At 36.2% G+C, this 19149-nt stretch overlaps 2 protein-coding genes across 8 annotated transcripts in view; one reads left to right on the top strand and one right to left on the bottom strand.

Moving 5' to 3' along the window:
- LOC117421187 (phospholipid-transporting ATPase VD-like) overlaps positions 1-11653 on the bottom strand; it is a 32011-nt gene extending 20358 nt beyond the window's left edge. The window contains exons 1-3 of one of the 6 annotated variants that reach the window (XR_004547463.3): positions 11385-11653; positions 3213-3547; positions 2558-2752 (exon numbers count right to left, since the gene is read on the bottom strand). Coding sequence is in view for 4 of the 6 variants with exons in the window: in XM_059032656.1 (XP_058888639.1) it covers positions 2558-2752; positions 3213-3490 (473 nt within the window). In the remaining 2 variants the exon portion in view is untranslated. The other 5 variants (XM_059032656.1, XM_059032657.1, XM_034035256.3 and 2 more) reach the window with 5 other exon arrangements.
- A 2890-nt stretch (positions 11654-14543) lies between these two features.
- LOC117420964 (COMM domain-containing protein 8-like) overlaps positions 14544-19149 on the top strand; it is a 32251-nt gene continuing 27645 nt past the window's right edge. For both annotated transcript variants that reach the window (XM_034034774.2, XM_059032655.1), the window contains exon 1: positions 14544-14686. In XM_034034774.2, coding sequence (XP_033890665.1) covers positions 14642-14686 — 45 coding nt within the window. In that variant the 5' untranslated portion in view covers positions 14544-14641. The remainder of the gene's footprint in view (positions 14687-19149) is intronic.

The raw sequence follows: 19149 nt of genomic DNA, 5'->3' as shown, positions 1-19149 counted from the left end.
ACACAACATATTGCAGAATAATTAAAAAATAATAAAAGATCATATATAATTTTGTAGCATAATCCAAAAGAATAAATCCACGAAAATCAAGTGTACAATGCTGTATTCATAGAACTGCAAAGATAAACTTAACCCTTACGCAGCCGAGACAGATTTGCTCCCTACATACTACGAAATATTGTATACAATTAGCTTAACTTATCATCATTACAGACTATACACTTTTTTTATCTTCATTACCTGCTTCAACATGTATGTAAAGAACGATTCAGTGCCACCCACATTGAAAGTTTTCGCAATGCCCGGGAAATGGCGGAGATCAAAATGTGAGCGTCTTTATTTTGCAAAGTGTCGCCATCTACGGGTGCCTTATGGGAACAATCTTCTAAGACAGATACGGCATTTGGCCTCTGAAAACAAGGTGCCATATCTGTCCCCTAAACTGGAATTCACTATAATAATAATCATCATTTCTGTTTTTGCCATTTATTAGGAAAAAAGCCTTTACAAAATATTCTCTAGTTTTCCAGATTCACTCAAGGAAAGACATTTTTCCTGCCACCACAATATGAATTACTTTCCTGTGCAATAGCTTCAGTGGACACCTCAGTGGACTATCTAGACTGATAGTGTGGCTCTGGTGTGCTCCTAGTTCATGCTTCACAAGAACTGAATGTTAAGTTTGGCAACTGGTAAACTTCACCAAAAGTAAAAATAAATTATTGTTTTATACTACATAACCATAAAGCAGTTAGTTTTTTTTTTTTTTTTACCTGAAAAAAGAAACAAGAACCAGGAGTCACAAATGGAGATTAGATAAAGGGGCATTCAGAACAGAAAATAGGAGGTACTTTTTTACACAGAGAATTGTGAGGGTCTGGAACCAACTCCCCAGTAATGTTGTTGAAGCTGACACCCTGGGATCCTTCAAGAAGCTGCTTGATGAGATTCTGGGATCAATAAGCTGCTAACAACCAAACGAGCAAGATGGGCTGAATGGCCTCCTCTGGTTTGTAAACTTTCTTATGTTCTTATGTTCTAGTTTATCTCAAATCTCTATGCTAATTATAATACTTGTAAAACAGAATCGACTAAGTTTCATAAGCCAGGTCTACCTGCACCTATCTCTTGCTTTTCGAACAATGAACTCAAGCAGATGATATGTAACAGGTTTTAGGTTTTGACTGATTGTACTGTATACCGATAAAACAAATGGGGAAACAAAGTTCAGAGACTCATGTCAATCATTCAGCAGTGCATGCAGTTAACTTATTGTTAATACAGTACAATAACACTCATACCGTATAATGGGACATTTTGACAGGGAATTTAATTTTGGCTTTATTGGTGGTCTTCCACCAATCAGTGTGGCATACAGTGAGTAATCCCGGCCTCTAACAGACTGGTATGCAGCACAGGTTAAAGAAGCGCTGGGCAAGGGAAAGAATGGCAGTGTCATGAAGCCAATTTGCTTGAAAAAATTAAATGCAGAGCTGACATTTACATCAATGGATTTAGAAAATCTGGAATTTATGATGCGATCAGGAACTCTGAGGCAGTGTAAACTGTGCCTGCAGCTGCGGTACCTGTATGACTGTTCTTTTTTATGTTAAGCAATTTTGTGTTATTTATTTTTTTTTTTTACAAGGGGTTAATTAAGTACTGTAACAGCCAAAATAGTTTATTACAGAAAAATTTGCTTTGGATTGTTATTGTCGATTCATTGTAGGTATTACTATTAAGACACCCACCGTGCAGGTATCTCAAAGTCCCTAAACAATATGTTAAAATTAATTAGTTCTGCACCGTATAAAAAATTGTTGATTTTGCCAGTGTTTGTTAGTCTATTAACTATTTTTAAATTTAAAGCATTTTTGTTTCGGCTTTATTGTTAAAGTTTTCACACGTGGCAATACTGTCCTACAATTACTAAATGATATTGTGATCATTCTGCTGTGTTACGTTAGTGAACCAGAGCCACGTTTTAAAACTGAGTTAGCAAATGCCTGTTAAAGTGTACTGCAGCTACCAATCCTTTCCATTTACTGGTATCTTAAAATTAATCACTATATAACGATATGCTGTAACTCATTTTTAGAAGGCCTTCTTTGTTGTTCTCCAAGTTGCTGCAGTGACATTTTAGATGCTATAACGAGTTAATGTAAATGACATGCTGTTTTAGAAGATCGCTTTCGTTAAGTAAACATGTATTTGAATGTTTTTTAAATTAAAAGTAGAAATACAAAACTGTGGCATTTTTCTTAGTGAACGTGCCAAGTGAAAAATGGCAATTCAAAAATCTACCAAGGCAGCAAATCCGCCGAATTTAATACCAGACAAAATTTCCCGTTATACGGTATTAGTTATTTATTTACTATAGCCAATATAATATTATAATCTGAACTATGCCTAAACTTACTTTAATTGTAAAACAAAAATCTCCAGCTCCAATGGCATCTCATTTGGTTGTCTTGTAGCTCCATGGGCATTGTGTTTTGCACAGAAAACATAGAATCCATAATTAGTTAACAAATTAAATTGTGTTTGAACCACTTACTTGCTATATACTTTGGTTAAAATGTTGTTTATCTGCTTATCAAAGTTGTATCGTCTGTAGTCTTCAAGTCCATCTTTAAAGGCAATGATTGTCAAAACAACTACCAGAGGAATCACTGTAATCTCTTTCTGAAAGGCTTCTACCAGAGGAACCCAGTTGAGGACCACAATGAAGAGAAAATAAAGGTTGGCAACCCTGAAATAAACACATGTTAGTAACATATATCCCCCTTCACGGCTGGAAATGATTCAAGATAATTTAGAAGCATACATACAGCTAGACAGACAGGTTCCAATCAAAACACAGGCAAGCTTAACATGTATACAATGAAAAGCTCCCAGTTTCTCAACATCATATAAATCAGTATTATTACAAGTTTAAACTGTGAACTAGTTAATTGCCAATATACCTTGCATTAATTTCCTACATTTTAAACTTCAAACAGGGTTAAAACTTATGCAGTAATAAATTTCCTGCAAGATGCTGCCATTTAGTAAGCTGTAGGAAGTGTATCTGACACATCTATGTACAAAAGACATAAATTGCGTTACATACGGTGGTACTGTTCAACAATTAAGAAAAACAAAATTACATGATGGGTGCTAAATGTTAACACAGCCACCATGAACAGCAATGCAATTTGTTGTTACTATACCTGTGAAACTGTTCAAACAAGTTCATAGGAATGAAGTTCAGGAGCGTGTATTTTGTTGTTCGTATGCTGTTGTTCATGTAAGACTTTGATACTTTCTCGTAGTCCTCATCGAACCGCGCAAGACAGGGGATTACAGTCCTGTGTTTGCCTCCACTTTTGGATGGCTGGTAAGTTGTGCTGCATCTTGCGGAGGAAAATGTATCTTCTCTGCTGTAACTGGCTTCAGCAGATACTAGTCTCTGCCATCGAAACCTGGCCCATCGCATCCGGTCCTCCATGGTACTCTTTTACCTGTCCAGCAGGTTTGCGTAGGTAAAACAAGAGCTCAGCTTCAGCTATGTAAAGAATGTGAAACATGTTAATCCTTCAAAACACCTCAAACAAAAGCATTTTATTAGGTTAAACAGTGCTTTGGGAAAACAGAATAAACAAAACATTCCTTAAACTAGTCCTTAAAATTGTATGAATAGCGCACAAAACAAGTATGGATTTTTAACCTTTGTGTTTCTTCCCCCCCCCAATTGGAGACCTTGAAGATAACAACTCTAATCCAAAAAGGTGTACAATAGTACATCACGAGAACTATTTTAGAAAAAACCTGTTCGTATTTGGGGGTGGGGGCTTGCGACACCAATGAGTGAAAAACCTGTGGACGTACACGAAATATATAAACACTTCAAACAAGATATTCTGACAAATGCAGTTCAGCTAGCAATACAGCAGAGTGCAGTAGTGCTCTTCTTGTGCAATAATCACATCCCAGTCTTTATATTGAAGCTCTGATTGAAGATCCTCACTTCCAGATAATGAAAACATGTTATTTTTTTATCTGCATTAATGGCATATTTCTTTGGGCGGAGAAGGAAGAGAGATCCACAGATAACTAGACCTGAGTGATAACTAAAATGTTCTACATCAAATGTCTCAGTGCATCTTGGGAATAAGAAATCAAAGAGACCCTTGTGCATGTACTGTAAACCAGGCCTTAATCCTGCTGTTAGGTAAAACTGATTTTTTTTTTTTTTCACAGTAGTAGCCTTAGTTAATCACTCAGTAGAGTTTCTCTCCCAGCACTAAAGCCCTAAAATGAAATCAGAAAACAAACAAACAAACAAAAATATGTTCGGTATGCCACAGACAATTATATAAGAGGGTCTAATTGTAACAGCATGATGCACAATGGAAGATATTTGTATACAGCATAGTTGAATAAAGATGCACTTCTTCAAAAAGTATGCTAGAACAGAACATACCCTCAGGGTCTTGCTGACATTTGTGAACAGCTTGAGAATTGCTCTTGCAGTTCACAGATGTCAGCTGATCCCCTCAGGCAAAAATCACTGTTCCTATCTCACTTACTGATGCAAGTTAACTTCCTTAGAGTATTGACAACAATAAGTGAGTATTCACAAATCTGACTGAAACATTAATACCACTGGAGACTGTGCCCATGAGCATTGGATTTATTTATTTATTTGTATTTAAGGAAAGTGAAATAACAAACCATGAAGCAGTTAAAGGCCCTTACTGTAGTGTAAAGTACTGTCCATGTTCAATTTGCTGTCAACACAGCCTATTATTATGTATTTCTTAGCCGACGGCCTTATCCAGGGCGACTTACAATTGTTACAAGATATCACATTATTTTTACATTGCTCAAGGGTACAGCAGCAATGTCCCCCACCTGGGATCGATCCCGCGACCCTCCGGTCAAGAGTCCAGAGCCCTGACCACTACTCCACACTGCACTGAATTAAACCAAAACGAGGCAGCACTGTATTATATTATTTTTCTAAACTGCAGATGCTATTTTTTCAAATGTGGCTTTTTTTTCATTTAAGTTAAAAAACGGATCCTGTTAACGAGCAAGTAGCAGGGTTCTGAAAGATATAGCGTTATATTGTTGCTACAACTGTTTAAATACCTGTCATTTTTCTTTTCATTGTTAGCACCCTGACAACTTTTTACACATAACTTTAACGTCTGTTTCAAAGCTCCTTTCAAAATGGTCAAAATGCTCTAGTGCATAAAAGTGCATAAATTGTGCTTTTTTTGTTTTTGTTTTACAAAATATAATTGTAATATATAATAAATATAGTATTGCAGACCATTTGGGACTTTATCTATTTAGCTAGCATAACTTTATTTTTGATAACCAAATACCCACTTGATTATGCATCTTGAAGAGGCCTGTTGCATATTATATGCTACATCCTATGCTCATTGTAGTTCACCAAATGGTTCTTGAAAGAAGAATGAGAACATTAATGTTTTACACAGTAGTTGGTATGAATACATACATACTCTCGCTAACCCATTCATTTGTAACCTTTATGTCGTTATATGTATCATATTGTGACATTTGTGTATGGTTACATTACCTCAAGATCAGCTCTACCTCCAGGATGCATGCATGCTACATACAGTATGCTCATTTAGAAAACATCTGCTTTCCATTTATGCAAACTCGTTTATTGCATATTAAAATAAGCTTTGCTTTTATGACATGCAGTCTATTTAGTTTAACTTGCAGTTCTGTGTGCAGTACATCCAGTCATGCTCTTTGTATATGCACTGTATCCACCTAAGGATGCTTCCTACAAAATATGTATAGTTGTTCTTACATATAATGTTACCCTTTGAGCCTGTGGTAAATACATACATGGTTTTAATAAGGCCGTCACACAGATGCAGTTGCAATTTTCTAGGAATATAGAACGACCAGGGGTCGGACGTTTATTGCCCATTAACCCCACTCGGACTCCATTACATAAACATGTTGTTTGAGAATTAAAGCTCTGTAGACTGTTAGTAGTGTTTTAATGGAAGGGCACACTATGCTGATGGTTACTGTGACAGGCCCACCTCGAAGTATGATCTAGACATCGTATCGGAGTACCAAAGATGCAAAATGTATCAACACAGTATTAAATCAGGTACAATTCTATTATATATTTAAACCCCAAGTAAGAATTTATGTTTGCTTTTACTTCAGTAGCCCAGTGAGTAGTTTAGTTAGTGCATAACACAAGTTAATTAGCAGCAACCTGAGAAATATAGCACTCACTTGGGAGCACCAGCCTCTGGACTGCTCGGTATGGGGATCAAGCACAAGTCAAAATGTTCATGTGAAGATAATAATAATTCAATACCCTTCTTCCTTAAAACAAGTTAATACAAGGAAACTTGCACATAGAGTGTGACTTATTAGGTTTGTATTATTGTGAAAAGCTGCTTTATTGTAAACCAGCTAACCAATCACCAAAAACATGTTATGATCAATTTGGGAGAACAACCGGTGTAATTGAATACCAAATGACATGGAAGAAAAGTACAGATATTCAGTGTCTGAAAATTCTGTACACATGCCCTGTCAATCATTCTGGCTCAAATCCACAGGGCTCACATAAAACTAGACCTAATCCATCTACTGAGTTGTGTGTTTGTGCTGTGTGGAAAGAAATATGGAAATGAAGGCACCAATCTGTTTTGCAGACATTCTCTTGGAAGTTTTTGGCTGCAGGTAAGAAACCAAGATAAGCAGACAAAAACAAATAATGTGTATTACTAAATAATGCTTGTCACACTACATCCCTTTCTTACCGACATGTGGGCTTGATCTTAATTGAATAATGTAATTCAGTCAAATGCTGGCCTGTGCACCAATTCACAGTATGATGACGTGTTTATAAATGCATTTCTTTATATTACAAGAAAAAAAAAAAAGTAGTACCGTATTTCCTTAACACAGTTTGACTCCACAATTCTTTTATAGAAATGTGTGCTCTTAAGCCCCTTTCACACTGGCATGATCTACCCGGGTCAGAACCTAGCTGGGCAGGACCCGCTGTCACACAGGTCGGGTACACGATTTCACACTGCTTTTGATAAAGCAGGGTTGACCTGGGTGACAGACGCAAGTAAACAATGTGCTTACCAATGCCCCGGAATCAGCTTGTTACAGATGCTTCCATCCCAGCGTCTCTGGATTGAACAGTTTGCCCACATGTTGATTAGAGAAAATGTTTCTTCATCCCTGCTGCAATCTGGCTCATGGTGTGTCTCAAGCAACAAAAATATAGCTAAACAGAACAGAAATGTTCCTTGCAGAAGTGAAACTTTCACACAGGCGTGGCTGTTTGTTATTGCGTCAGCTGAAGGAACGGCTGTCAAGCATTTTGTCTCGCTCAACCGGGTCAAAACGTGTCAACCCACATCCTGAGGTGGGTCACTGGGACCTGGGTTAACCCGGGTCCGACCCAGGTATGTAGTTTCACAATACGCGGGATTGTGACCCAGATAGTCAGGACCCAGGTCCAGACTCGGGTAGGAGTGCCATTGTGAAAGGGGCTTTAGATACAAAGGCATCATTCTCATCCTATCTGCCTTCTTGATTGCTATGATCATGTAATGTGAAATGATAAAACCTTCTGCATGTTCAAATTTTGCTAGATACAGACCAACAGCTCCATATTTCCAAAATTCTGATATTACCATGACAGGGGAAATGATTAATTAATGAGTAAAGCCGATTTACACAAATGTAAACTTCATATCAGAAGGGTCGGTCTATGTGTGCTGCATCTATTTGGTTCTTTCAATTTGTAGTTCCTCATATACAGCATATCAGAGCCAAGAGGAAGGTAATGAATACTTGTAATGCCTGAGTGGTAAACAAAAACATGCCACTGTTTTTGTTCCTTAAAAAATGTTTATATCTCTGCATAATATTTTTTATCTGTTTATTATCCCAACATCAAGGCCAAACTGCAATTAATTGAATTAAAAAAAAATATATACTAGCTTATTTCCTTTTATGTCTACGCGGATTTTGAAAATAACACATTTTTGAAGCAACAAAAAGACTTGCATACAATTATAATCACTGAAAAAAGGTACTTTTTTATTTTTTTTAAGCAATTCAGTCTCCACGTCAAAGCTGATAACTATTCAAACCATATGCTTTTAAAGCTAATTTAAAGTCTAGCCACATTCCAGAAAGAGACTACATTTATCTGGACAGGTACATTAATTAAATATTCATGAAGTGCAAATCTATTGCATTAATATCTTTATTGTCTGAGAAAATGTAAGCTTTCATCACATAAAAAGGGGGATTTGTTGTGGGTATATCGTATGTAGGACATTACAGCACAGCCACAACAGTTAGTACTCCTAATGTAAAAAATAAAAGAAATAAAACACACCAACCACATTTCACTATAACCTTGTGCTTATTAGGCCTACAGCACAGTGATCACCCTCTGTAGCCTGCAATGGGTTTGTTTCAACCAGGTATGACAAGTAAATAAACAGTACTGTTTTGCTAATCTGCAGTTTTCCACAGTGTAACACGACAGTACTTACCAAGAAGACAGGGAACTGGTTCATTAAAAAAAAAAAATAGACAATTGAGTTGGAGAAGCCTGCTGTAACAATAATGTAAAATAAATATTATAACGCAACACTGGCAGTGGGAATATGGAACTGAAAGACAATTTACTGTGAAAACAACCACGTTCCTTGCAGCCAAATTTGGAAACAGATCAAAACAACTGAAAACAAATCAAATTAAAAGGGGAAGAATATTGTAAACTAAGCAATGATGTTAACCAAATCGATCAGACTACAGCAATTTTCTGACCACAACATTGTACTGCTGTACCATTTTTAATTAAACAAACAAAGAAACTTTATTAAAAGTCGAGGCTTGTGGGATTTCTAACTCTGACTGTTGGTGCAGCAGTAAACTGGCAATGACACAGACACATAACATGGCATGACCCTTGCATTTTACAACTGGAAGAGGCAGCTTTCAGATCCAGTCTAAATGGATCAAAATACCCTATATAACTGTGCTGTCTATGTGTAATGATGAAATTCATGTTCTTTATAGCCATACAAAAGCCCTAACTATCTAGTCCTGCTCCACACTACACAAGTCATCTCCTGTCCATGACAGATACTTTGTAAAACAAAACAACACAGAAAAATAGAAGTATGTACATCCTGTTCTGTGTTATGTGGGGAAGCTATAAAAAGGCCAACAAGATGCTCAGATATATTGTGAGAAGTGTTGAATTTAAATCAAGGGAAGTAATGTTAAAACTTTACAATGCATTAGTAAGACCTCACCTAGAATATTGTGTTCAGTTCTGGTCACCTCGTTACAAAAAGGATATTGCTGCTCTAGAAAGAGTGCAAAGAAGAGTGAGCAGAATTATCCCGGGTTTAAAAGGCATGTCGTATGCAGACAGGCTAAAAGAATTGAATCTATTCAGTCTTGAACAAAGAAGACTACGCGGTGATCTGATTCAAGCATTCAAAATTCTAAAAGGTATTGACAGTGTCATGTCAACCCAGGGGACTTTTTCGACCTGAAAAAAGAAACAAGGACCAGGGGTCACAAATGGAGATTAGATAAAGGGGCATTCAGAACAGAAAATAGGAGGCACTTTTTTACACAGAGAATTGTGAGGGTCTGGAACCAACTCCCCAGTAATGTTGTTGAAGCTGACAACCTGGGATCCTTCAAGAAGCTGCTTGATGAGATTCTGGGATCAATAAACTACTAACAACCAAACAAGCAAGATGGGCTGAATGGGCTCCTCTCGTTTGTAAACGTTCTTATGTTCTTATGTGAAGTCAGCATGTATCTTGATACAACAAACTCACAATATCATATTAGTACAAAAACAAAACCATAGATACAACACAAGGCAGATTTCTGATTAGTGTTGCATTTTTCAACAGTTTCCTTCAAATCATCACTCTCTTCTATTGTTCTTAAGTACAGCAAACCTTTGATAAAATGACAGTGTTTACATACATGTTTTTGACACATGTGAGACTGCATGGTTTAATATGTGATAACATTTCTCTCATTAGTTTGGACGGCCCAATGGCAAAAGAGGCAAAGCCCCAATTTTGTTATGACAGGTTATCCCCACACATGGTAAAAATTATCACACAGCATGTACCTATTGCATCTACTGCATATTACCAAGAGAAGCCACCATTTCACTGCATAATTAAATGTCAAGAGAATTCCACAACCACTTACAGTTTAGAATATGGTATAAATTCACCAAGCTTTACCTCCTGCCTTGTTTTAACAGATCCAGTGCATTAACAGAAACAGTTTAATTACTATAAAACAAGTATGTATTAATAAATATATAAATAAACTTTTAAAATACCTCTTAAAACTTCACATGTCAATTTGAATGAAAGGACAGCAGCAGAAACTTTGTTTTGTTTTGTTTGAATGCAGTCTACGGCTAAATGTAAAACAAGGCAAGGTAGGGTTCCAGGATTAACCATGTATGCCCTGGTTTTAAAAAAAGTGTTAACAGCAGTTCGATTTGATAGGTAGGTGACTATATTTCACATTTCCCAAGGTGGTTTCGCAACATATTTTCATGTTCACACTATGTGCATTATCTTTTCCTATATATAGAAAAAAATCACCCTGCATTAAAACAATAACCACGACAGGTAATGAAACATTAAGTAACATTAAAGTATCTAAATAGAAAACTATTCTTCAAAATACACTGTGGATAATTCCTGATGATTTAAAAAAAAAAACTATAAATGTCTAATTTCAGTTATAGCAACAATATCACACTAGTTATTATAGTACATCTAGTGTCCTTGCATTGCGTATATTAAAGTGTCACTTCAAAACAGAAATTCTGACTTTACAGATGAGTTTATAAAGAATAGGCATATAACAATTCGTTTTGCTTGCTTCAAGAAAGTATTTTAAGGGCGTTCAAAAACAAAATCACTAGTCAAGCGATAGCAAGTCTCGGTCATGTTTAACTGTATGTTGATAACACTAACTACATTGTTAATCAACAATAACTACAGCTTCAAACTCACGATTTACAACTATTATTATTTGTTTATTTAGAAGACGCCTTTATCCAAGGCGACTTACAAACACTAGAATGTGTGAACTCTGCATTAAAGACAGACTCACTCACAACAACGTCTCACCCACGGAGCACAAGGACATGACTTGCTCAGGCTCACAATGAGTCAGTGAGTGAGCCGAGATTTGAACTGGGGGACCTCCTGCTACAAGCCCTTTTCTTTAACCACTGGACCACACAGCCTTCTCTATGTCCACACCCTTTAGTATTAATGTGTTATGAGTTTACTGACCTGAATAGGGAAAAAATGCAAAACTACTATCTTCATCCACATAAAATCCTGCAAAAAACCCCCCCAAAAAAACAGACGTGTCGCTCAACTGTAAAAAGTCGGTTTAAAACTCTCGAGTTCTAGCTTATTCGGTCATTTAAGGCCGGGAGCAACAGAAATGTCCAGATTGTTCACACAACAAACTAATCCATTTCACCTCACTGCAGCTCAATCTTCCCTACTTCTTTCTAGTTAGGATTTGTTGACGCATGCCCTCTAAACGGAGATGATGAGCGCCCTCTACCTTTATGTATATGTATCTATTGAAGTTCTTCCCTGATATTTTCTCCCATTTCCTTATGCTTTTTATACATTTGAATATGCATTTGTTTCTCCATTTGTTTTTCTCTCCCTTCTACCTTCAAAATATCATTTACTGTTGTTACTTCAATTTCTATTTCCCTTAACGTTCTGTTTAATATGTTTCTTTGCTGAATATATGTATTGCATTTCCTGAATATCTGTTCCACTGTTTCTTGTTCTCCACAATTACTACATAACCCATTCTCACGGCTCCCAGTCCTATATAAATGATGATTTAATGCTGTATGTCCTAACCTTAGTCTATTAATATTAGTTTCTTCCTCCCTGTATTTCCCTACTTTTGAGTGATTTTTATAATAACATCTTCCCTTTCCACTGTTTTCCCATTGTTCTTGCCATACATCCATTATGTTTGTTTTAGCCACAGCATTCACCTCTGCAGGACTCAAAGTATTATTAAATCCACTATTTAATTTGTGTATATCTGTAACATCTCTTCCTTATTTTTTTAACATATTCTTGTCCTTTTGTCTTTCCATTTTATTTCCTTTCTTGGTAATTATTGTGGTTAACAGTTTACATAAATATCCATTTTGGCATCAATATTTTATCTCTATTTTCTATTATTTTTATTTCCTCAATCTTAATCTCTTTTGCCCAATTTGTCATATGAAATGCAAATGTTCCACCAGCTTTTTCCCATTTTCCTTTTTTTGACCAATTTGTCCCAATACTCCCCCTCTCTAGCTGTTCTTCACTAAAAGATTGAATCTTATTCCAATACCTTATATGAAGTAATTTTCTCCTTAATCTTAGTCACCTTCCCTACTTCCCCAATAGTCGTAAAGAATTACCAAAATGCTGACCAACCCATTACATAAAGCATGCACGGGGAAGACCAGGCTGCTAAATCAAATGCTGAGCCTGCAATCCTTATGTAACCAAGCAAGTGCAAGTCTACAGGTCTTTTGGGGCCTCTTTGCATCCACATAAACAGCAGTGCTTGCATTACAATTAACATGCCAAGTCAGTAAGAATGAAAATGTTATTGTTTAAAACATTTTTAAATTATGAAATCTGAAGATATATGCACTTCAGTCACAAATTTTTAATTACATTTTTTAGAACTTTTAAAACAGTTTGTGTGAACTCGCTGGCGTTCGAGAAGTTGCCCTGCCATAACTTTGAAAAAACAAAACAAAACATATATGCATTATGAAATAGATCTAGATAGGCAACATAGAATGGTACAATTGTGGACACAATGACTCAAGGGGATATATCTCTGAAGTATTTCCAATCAGAAGCTTAAGGCTGGCATGGGTGCAAAAAGGAAGTTTGGTCAAGTGGCTTGAGAAAAGTTTTGTCTATTTCTCATAAAGATAACCCATATTATGGATATATTAACCACATACATAAAGCATATTAGATGGGCTAGACTGCCGTGATTTCAATTCTACCTTTTACTAGGTTGACTGTGATGTCAGGACAGTGCATAATTACTTTTTTTACAGGCTTTCAGGTACAGTTCTATCCATATTACATACAACTTGATCAGCTGAACAGAAATATAAATAATATACACAATGCCACTTGCTGGACATATCAGCTTCTACACACAGACACAGGTGGATTTGTTTGATCTAATATACTGTAGGTGGCAATACAAGCAATATTTTAACATGTTTCATAAAACAAGTTTCTGGAACTATTGTGATAATAATGACACCTATTATAAACATGTATGAACCCAAAATCAGTACCACAATTCCTAATTTAATTATACAATGTTTTTTTTGTTTTTTTTTTTATAGCTACTATGATTTCATAATCTGTATGGTTCTATAAACAAGAATGTTGTTGTTATAGCATTGAGGGAGGTATCAATAATAATTGGTAAGTATAGCCTACTGTTGAATTGGACAAACATGTACAGTATCATCCTTATATATAGGAGAAGCAGGTTTTGGTGCATTTCATGTTGCACTAAATAATTTTAGACAGTGGTCAGCGGTCCAAGAGGTTATTACAATTTAAGCTATACAGAATATCAAATCGCTTTTTTAACAATGTTATTATATTTTCTGTTCATACTGCACCACACTCCTGCTTTTGCAACTCACTGTTGGACCATGTTGATAATTACCATCCCTGCTGAAATTCACCAAAGTAAAACCCTGGAGGATATAGTGTACATGCTTACATCACACTTTAGAGTTTTGCATATATCTAGTGAACCACTGCTTCCATTTTGATGAAACTTGCCAAGGACCTTCTTTGGCACAAGTTCTTGCAACATATCACAATCTCAAAGCAGAGTTAATATCTGTCCTACTGTCTTTGTATGTCATTTAAATATAATCTGGAGAGACACTTGTCCAATTGTGCTAAGGACATTAGCACAAACTATTGATTGTATCATCATCTCAGGGTATATGGAGGTTTTTTTTTGTCTGTGTCCGTGTCTTTCTGCATGTAATACAGAGTTTTGAATATACAGCTTTTTTATTATTATTCTACTACTACCCCTACCTATCACACACAGAAAACACAGAGGAAAGTACTTAGGGGAGGGACGAGAGTGTGGTTTCAACCGAGCGACTGCTGTGATACAAGCGAGTACAGTATGTTCTCAAACACCCCCCCCACCCACCAAAAAAAGAAAACAGACATAACTAACTCCGAGACAACTTTGCCTCTAGTCCACCAAGTGCTTTTAACGACAAACCGATTAGTTTTAAAAGATTACGTAAAAAGATACTTTTTTTTAATCCAATCACAAAAGAGTATCGTTTGAAACCACACCCTCGTCCCGCCCCTAGGTAATTTCCTCGCAGTAGTAATGTATGTCATGTGGTCAGTCATATGACAACGAGTCTGTCAGCTGACCCACTCAGTGTCGTTTACTGGCACTGTTGCTGAAATTGAAAAAGGAAGACAAGTAAGAGACAGTTATGGTAAAGTTACTTGAAAAACTGCCAGCCCAGGAATGCCCCAAAGTAAGTAAAAAATATAGAAAAATGCACGTAGTACAGTATAGCAGTATTATTTTCCACCTGCCGTGCAGTAGCGAAGACAATTCTGAAAATTCTGTGTGTTAAATAAATGGCCATCATGTAAAATTATCAGACGTTCGTTAAATAAATAGAAATATAAAAATGTAGTCTATAGTTATGGTCTCGATTGAACAGAATAAACGATATCTGACAATAGCAGTGGCTTAAATAGCTCTTTGTACAGTGCAGTACATACAGTACTTACAGTATGTATCAGCAAAGTAAACCCACACCACTTCCATAATCGAGGAATAGGGATTTTCCCCATTCTTAAGTTAGGGGCGCACAGAATACCCCACAACTTCCAAGGAAGGATGGCACAGAGAATGTGTGTTCAACCGTCATTGCATACAGTATGTGCTTACTTTATAAGGACAAACACGCTTCTGCATTTTTTGCATTTAAAGTACCGTCTAGAGTACTACAGTTGTTCATGATTTTAACAAATTAGCGGCTATCCTATAGTCAGGGCCTTGTGTTTTACACGCCTTGTCTTTTAACGTATAATTTAGTCCTACAGCCACAGTACTGTATGCGGATACATACTGTAAGTACTGAATGTACCGCACTGTACATGAAGAGCTATTTACACCACCGCTGTTCTCCTAGTAATTGTGTTCAGTATAGAGGTTAGGTTAAGGTTGGCGTGGCTTTTTTTTTATAGTTTTCTTCGATTTCATTAAGTTGTTGACTTTATTATTTTTTCAACGGAGGTTTTGGTCCTTGTAATTCTAGCCATTTGTCTACTGTAATGCCTCTGGAAAGATCAAATGTGACGAAGGGAATGTCACTCATTTTTAAAAACTTTAAAACATCTCACAGCAATGTGTATTTATTCCAAGTTTAATATGTTATGTATTGATAATGTATTAATTGAACTGTGCTTCGGCAAAAATAAGTTCAGCCATGCATTGTGCTATTTAACTGGGGCAGCAGTGTGGAGGGTCGTGGGTTCAATCCCAGGTGGGGGACACTGCTGCTGTACCCTTGAGCAAGGTACTTTACCTAGATTGCTCCAGTAAAAACCCAGCTGTATAAATGGGTAATTGTATGTAAAAATAATGTGATATCTTGTAACAATTGTAAGTCGCCCTGGATAAGGGTGTCTGCTAAAAAATAAATAATAATAACTGAAGGGTAAAAGCTAATCAGCATGCAGCATCCAAACATTATATGTAAACTTATGGAAACCATAATAAGATCTAAAATGGAAAATTACCTATATGGTAACAATATCCTGGGAGACAGTCAGCATGGTTTTAGGAAAGGGAGATCGTGTCTAACTAACCTGCTTGATTTTTTCTGAGGATGCAACATCGACAATGGATAATTGCAAAGCATACAACATGGTTTATTTAGATTCCCAGAAAGCTTTTGACAAAGACCCGCATAAAAGATTAATTCTCAAACTGAACGCAGTAGGGATTCAAGGAAATGCATGCACATGGATTAGGGAGTGGTTCACATGTTGAAAACAGAAAGTACTGATTAGAGGAGAAACCTCAAAATGGAGCGAGGTAACCAGTGGTGTACCACAGGGATCAGTATTAGGTCCTCTGCTATTCCTAATCTACATTAATGATTTAGATTCTGGTATAGTAAGCAAACTTGTTAAATTTGCAGATGACACAAAAATAGGAGGAGTGGCAAACAGCAGCAAAGGTCATTCAAAATGATCTAGACGGCATTCAGAACTGGGCAGACACATGGCAAATGACATTTAATAGTGAAAAGTGTAAAGTACTGCACGCAGGCAATAAAAATGTGCATTATAAATATCATATGGGAGATACTGAAATTGAAGAAGGAATCTATGGAAAGACCTAGGAGTTTATGTTGACTCAGAAATGTCTTCATCTAGACAATGTGGGGAAGCTATAAAAAAGACCAACAAGATTCTCAGATATATTGTGAGAAGTGTTGAATTTAAATCAAGGGAAGTAATGTTAAAACTTTACAATGCATTAGTAAGACCTCACCTAGAATATTGTGTTCAGTTCTGGTCACCTCGTTACAAAAACGATATTGCTGCTCTAGAAAGAGTGCAAAGAAGAGCAACCAGAATTATCCCGGGTTTAAAAGGCATGTCGTATGCAGACAGGCTAAAATAATTTAATCTATTCAGTCTTGAACAAAGAAGACTACGCGGTTATCTGATTCAAGCATTCAAAATCCTAAAAGGTATAGACATTGTCGACCCAGGGGACTTTTTTGACCTGAAAAAAGAAACAAGGACCAGGGGTCACAAATAGAGATTAGATAAAGGGGCATTCAGAACAGAAAATAGGAGGCACTTTTTTACACAGAGAATTGTGAGGGTCTGGAACCAACTCCCCAGTAATGTTGTTGAAGCTGACACCCTGGGATCATTCAAGAAGCTGCTTGATGAGATTCTGGGATCAATAAGCTACTAACAACCAAATGAGCAGGAAACTCATTTGTAAACTTTCTTATGTTCTTATTCCGTTTTATAAATAAAGATAAACACTGCAGATCCATAGCTCTGACTGTGCTGGTAACTCAACCTCATGGATGTATTGTAACTTCACAGATTATTATTTCACATAGAATTTTTGCTGTAATTATCAATTTAAACTAGAACCGTTCTTTAAAATAACTTGCTCACAGAAACAGACCCACCCATCACATTAAAACAAGGGAGGGTAAATCTATGGTTATTCTTAGTATTCTAATGATTTTTTTTATTTTTTATGTGCTTATTTTTCAGTCAGCTATACTGTTTATTGTGTGGTCCGCCAAGATCAAAAAAACAATTTAGGTGGTCCACAAACAAACAAGTTTGAGAACCACTGCATTAAAAAATCATCCCATTACGTTACTTTAACCATTTGAATGGGTCAACCCATTCCTACAAAGAATGTGTTAGAGATTAGTAAACAGAACGCTGTAGGTGGCTACTGGCATTTATTTAACCCTTACGTCCCCGTGAATACGTATAACAAGATTTTAGAGAACTCATAAGTGTAAATATATTATTTATAGGTTTTAATTTACCAGTACAAATTAATTACATTTTCTTTATCACCAGTCACAAATATAGGCCTATATTTCGTCAACAGAAGAGAAGATACTGTTTTTTTTAAATGTTTTTAATGGATTTCCTGTTTCTGGCGCCGATCCCTGAACACTATATACACACACACACACACATATATATATGCAGTGTTTATTTATTTATTTATTTATTTATTTATTTTTCTTTGTTTTGTTTTGTTCTTTGAATATAATATACAAACAGAAGGTTGTTCATAAGAAGCCCATTATATTTTGCTATTAAATTTAAGCATCGTCAGTTACTTAACCCGGTCTTCTTTCAGAATTGGTAACAACTCACAAATATATTTGAGCCTTTTTTGCTAAATTGGGAAATAGTTCTTCAGCATTTGTCTAAAATTCAGTCAAAGAAATTACACTACCGTTTTCTTTTGCATATAGTTGATATCCCTCCATTTCTGATTTACAGTGAGCATCAAACCCTGGAATACAATCTAACGGGAGTTGTTCTTTATCCAAACTACAAACATGTTGTGGGTCTAAAATCCTTACTGCCTTCAGAATCCAGTGAGCTGGTTAAATAAAACATGGTTGTATTGTGCATTGATCAGGGTTGGAGTAACTTGTCAATTTTTTAGAAACCTAGTGGAAAGTTTTAACAGTTTGTTTAGTCTGCCATCTGTGCTGTGCAACTCTTATGCCAGTGCTCGGTATGTATTTAGTGATTATGCAACTTTATTATACATTTGAATTCTAATGTTACTTACAGCTTTCAGAATAAGTTATATCCATCACACCAGGTGGATATTGCTGCGTGCAATCTCTGATAAAAATGTTTTTTGAGTTTGTTGGTGCATCTATTTGTTCTAAAACAGCAAATATCGAGGTAAGCTTTTTTTTTAAACGCATCAATTTGTAGAATGGCAATAATTGTCAAAACATTGGGGTGTTTTGTAATTAGCAAGAGTTTAATGGGTTGATTACTTAATTCTTTGTTTGATCATTTTAGCTGGAGTGGCTGTACAGACATCTTGAGGTTTAGGACTGAATTGCAGGTTAGCCATGTCGTTCTAATTCTCCCATGAATTTCACAGATCCTTAGGTTCATTTTCTCAAAGATTTAACTTCTGAGTTATCATCTAAAGAAAATTGTGTAGGGTGCAATTTAGAGCGTTATTCATGATCTGGGGGTAGGTAGACACCTGCCCTTCTGTCTGCACTTTTACATGTAGTAGCGTATAGCTTTTCATGCAGGGATACCTATTTTTGTATTTACTGTAGTCATGGCATTCTTGTTTAAGTACTTGTTTAAGCTTGTCTGTTTTTATAATTAAAAATACACAACCCATATCTTGCATTGTAAAAGCACTGCAATACTGTAATCCTACCAA

This window comes from Acipenser ruthenus, chromosome 1 (assembly GCF_902713425.1).
Source record: "Acipenser ruthenus chromosome 1, fAciRut3.2 maternal haplotype, whole genome shotgun sequence".
NCBI lineage: Eukaryota > Metazoa > Chordata > Actinopteri > Acipenseriformes > Acipenseridae > Acipenser > Acipenser ruthenus.
This window is presented reverse-complemented; position numbering and strand designations above follow the sequence as displayed.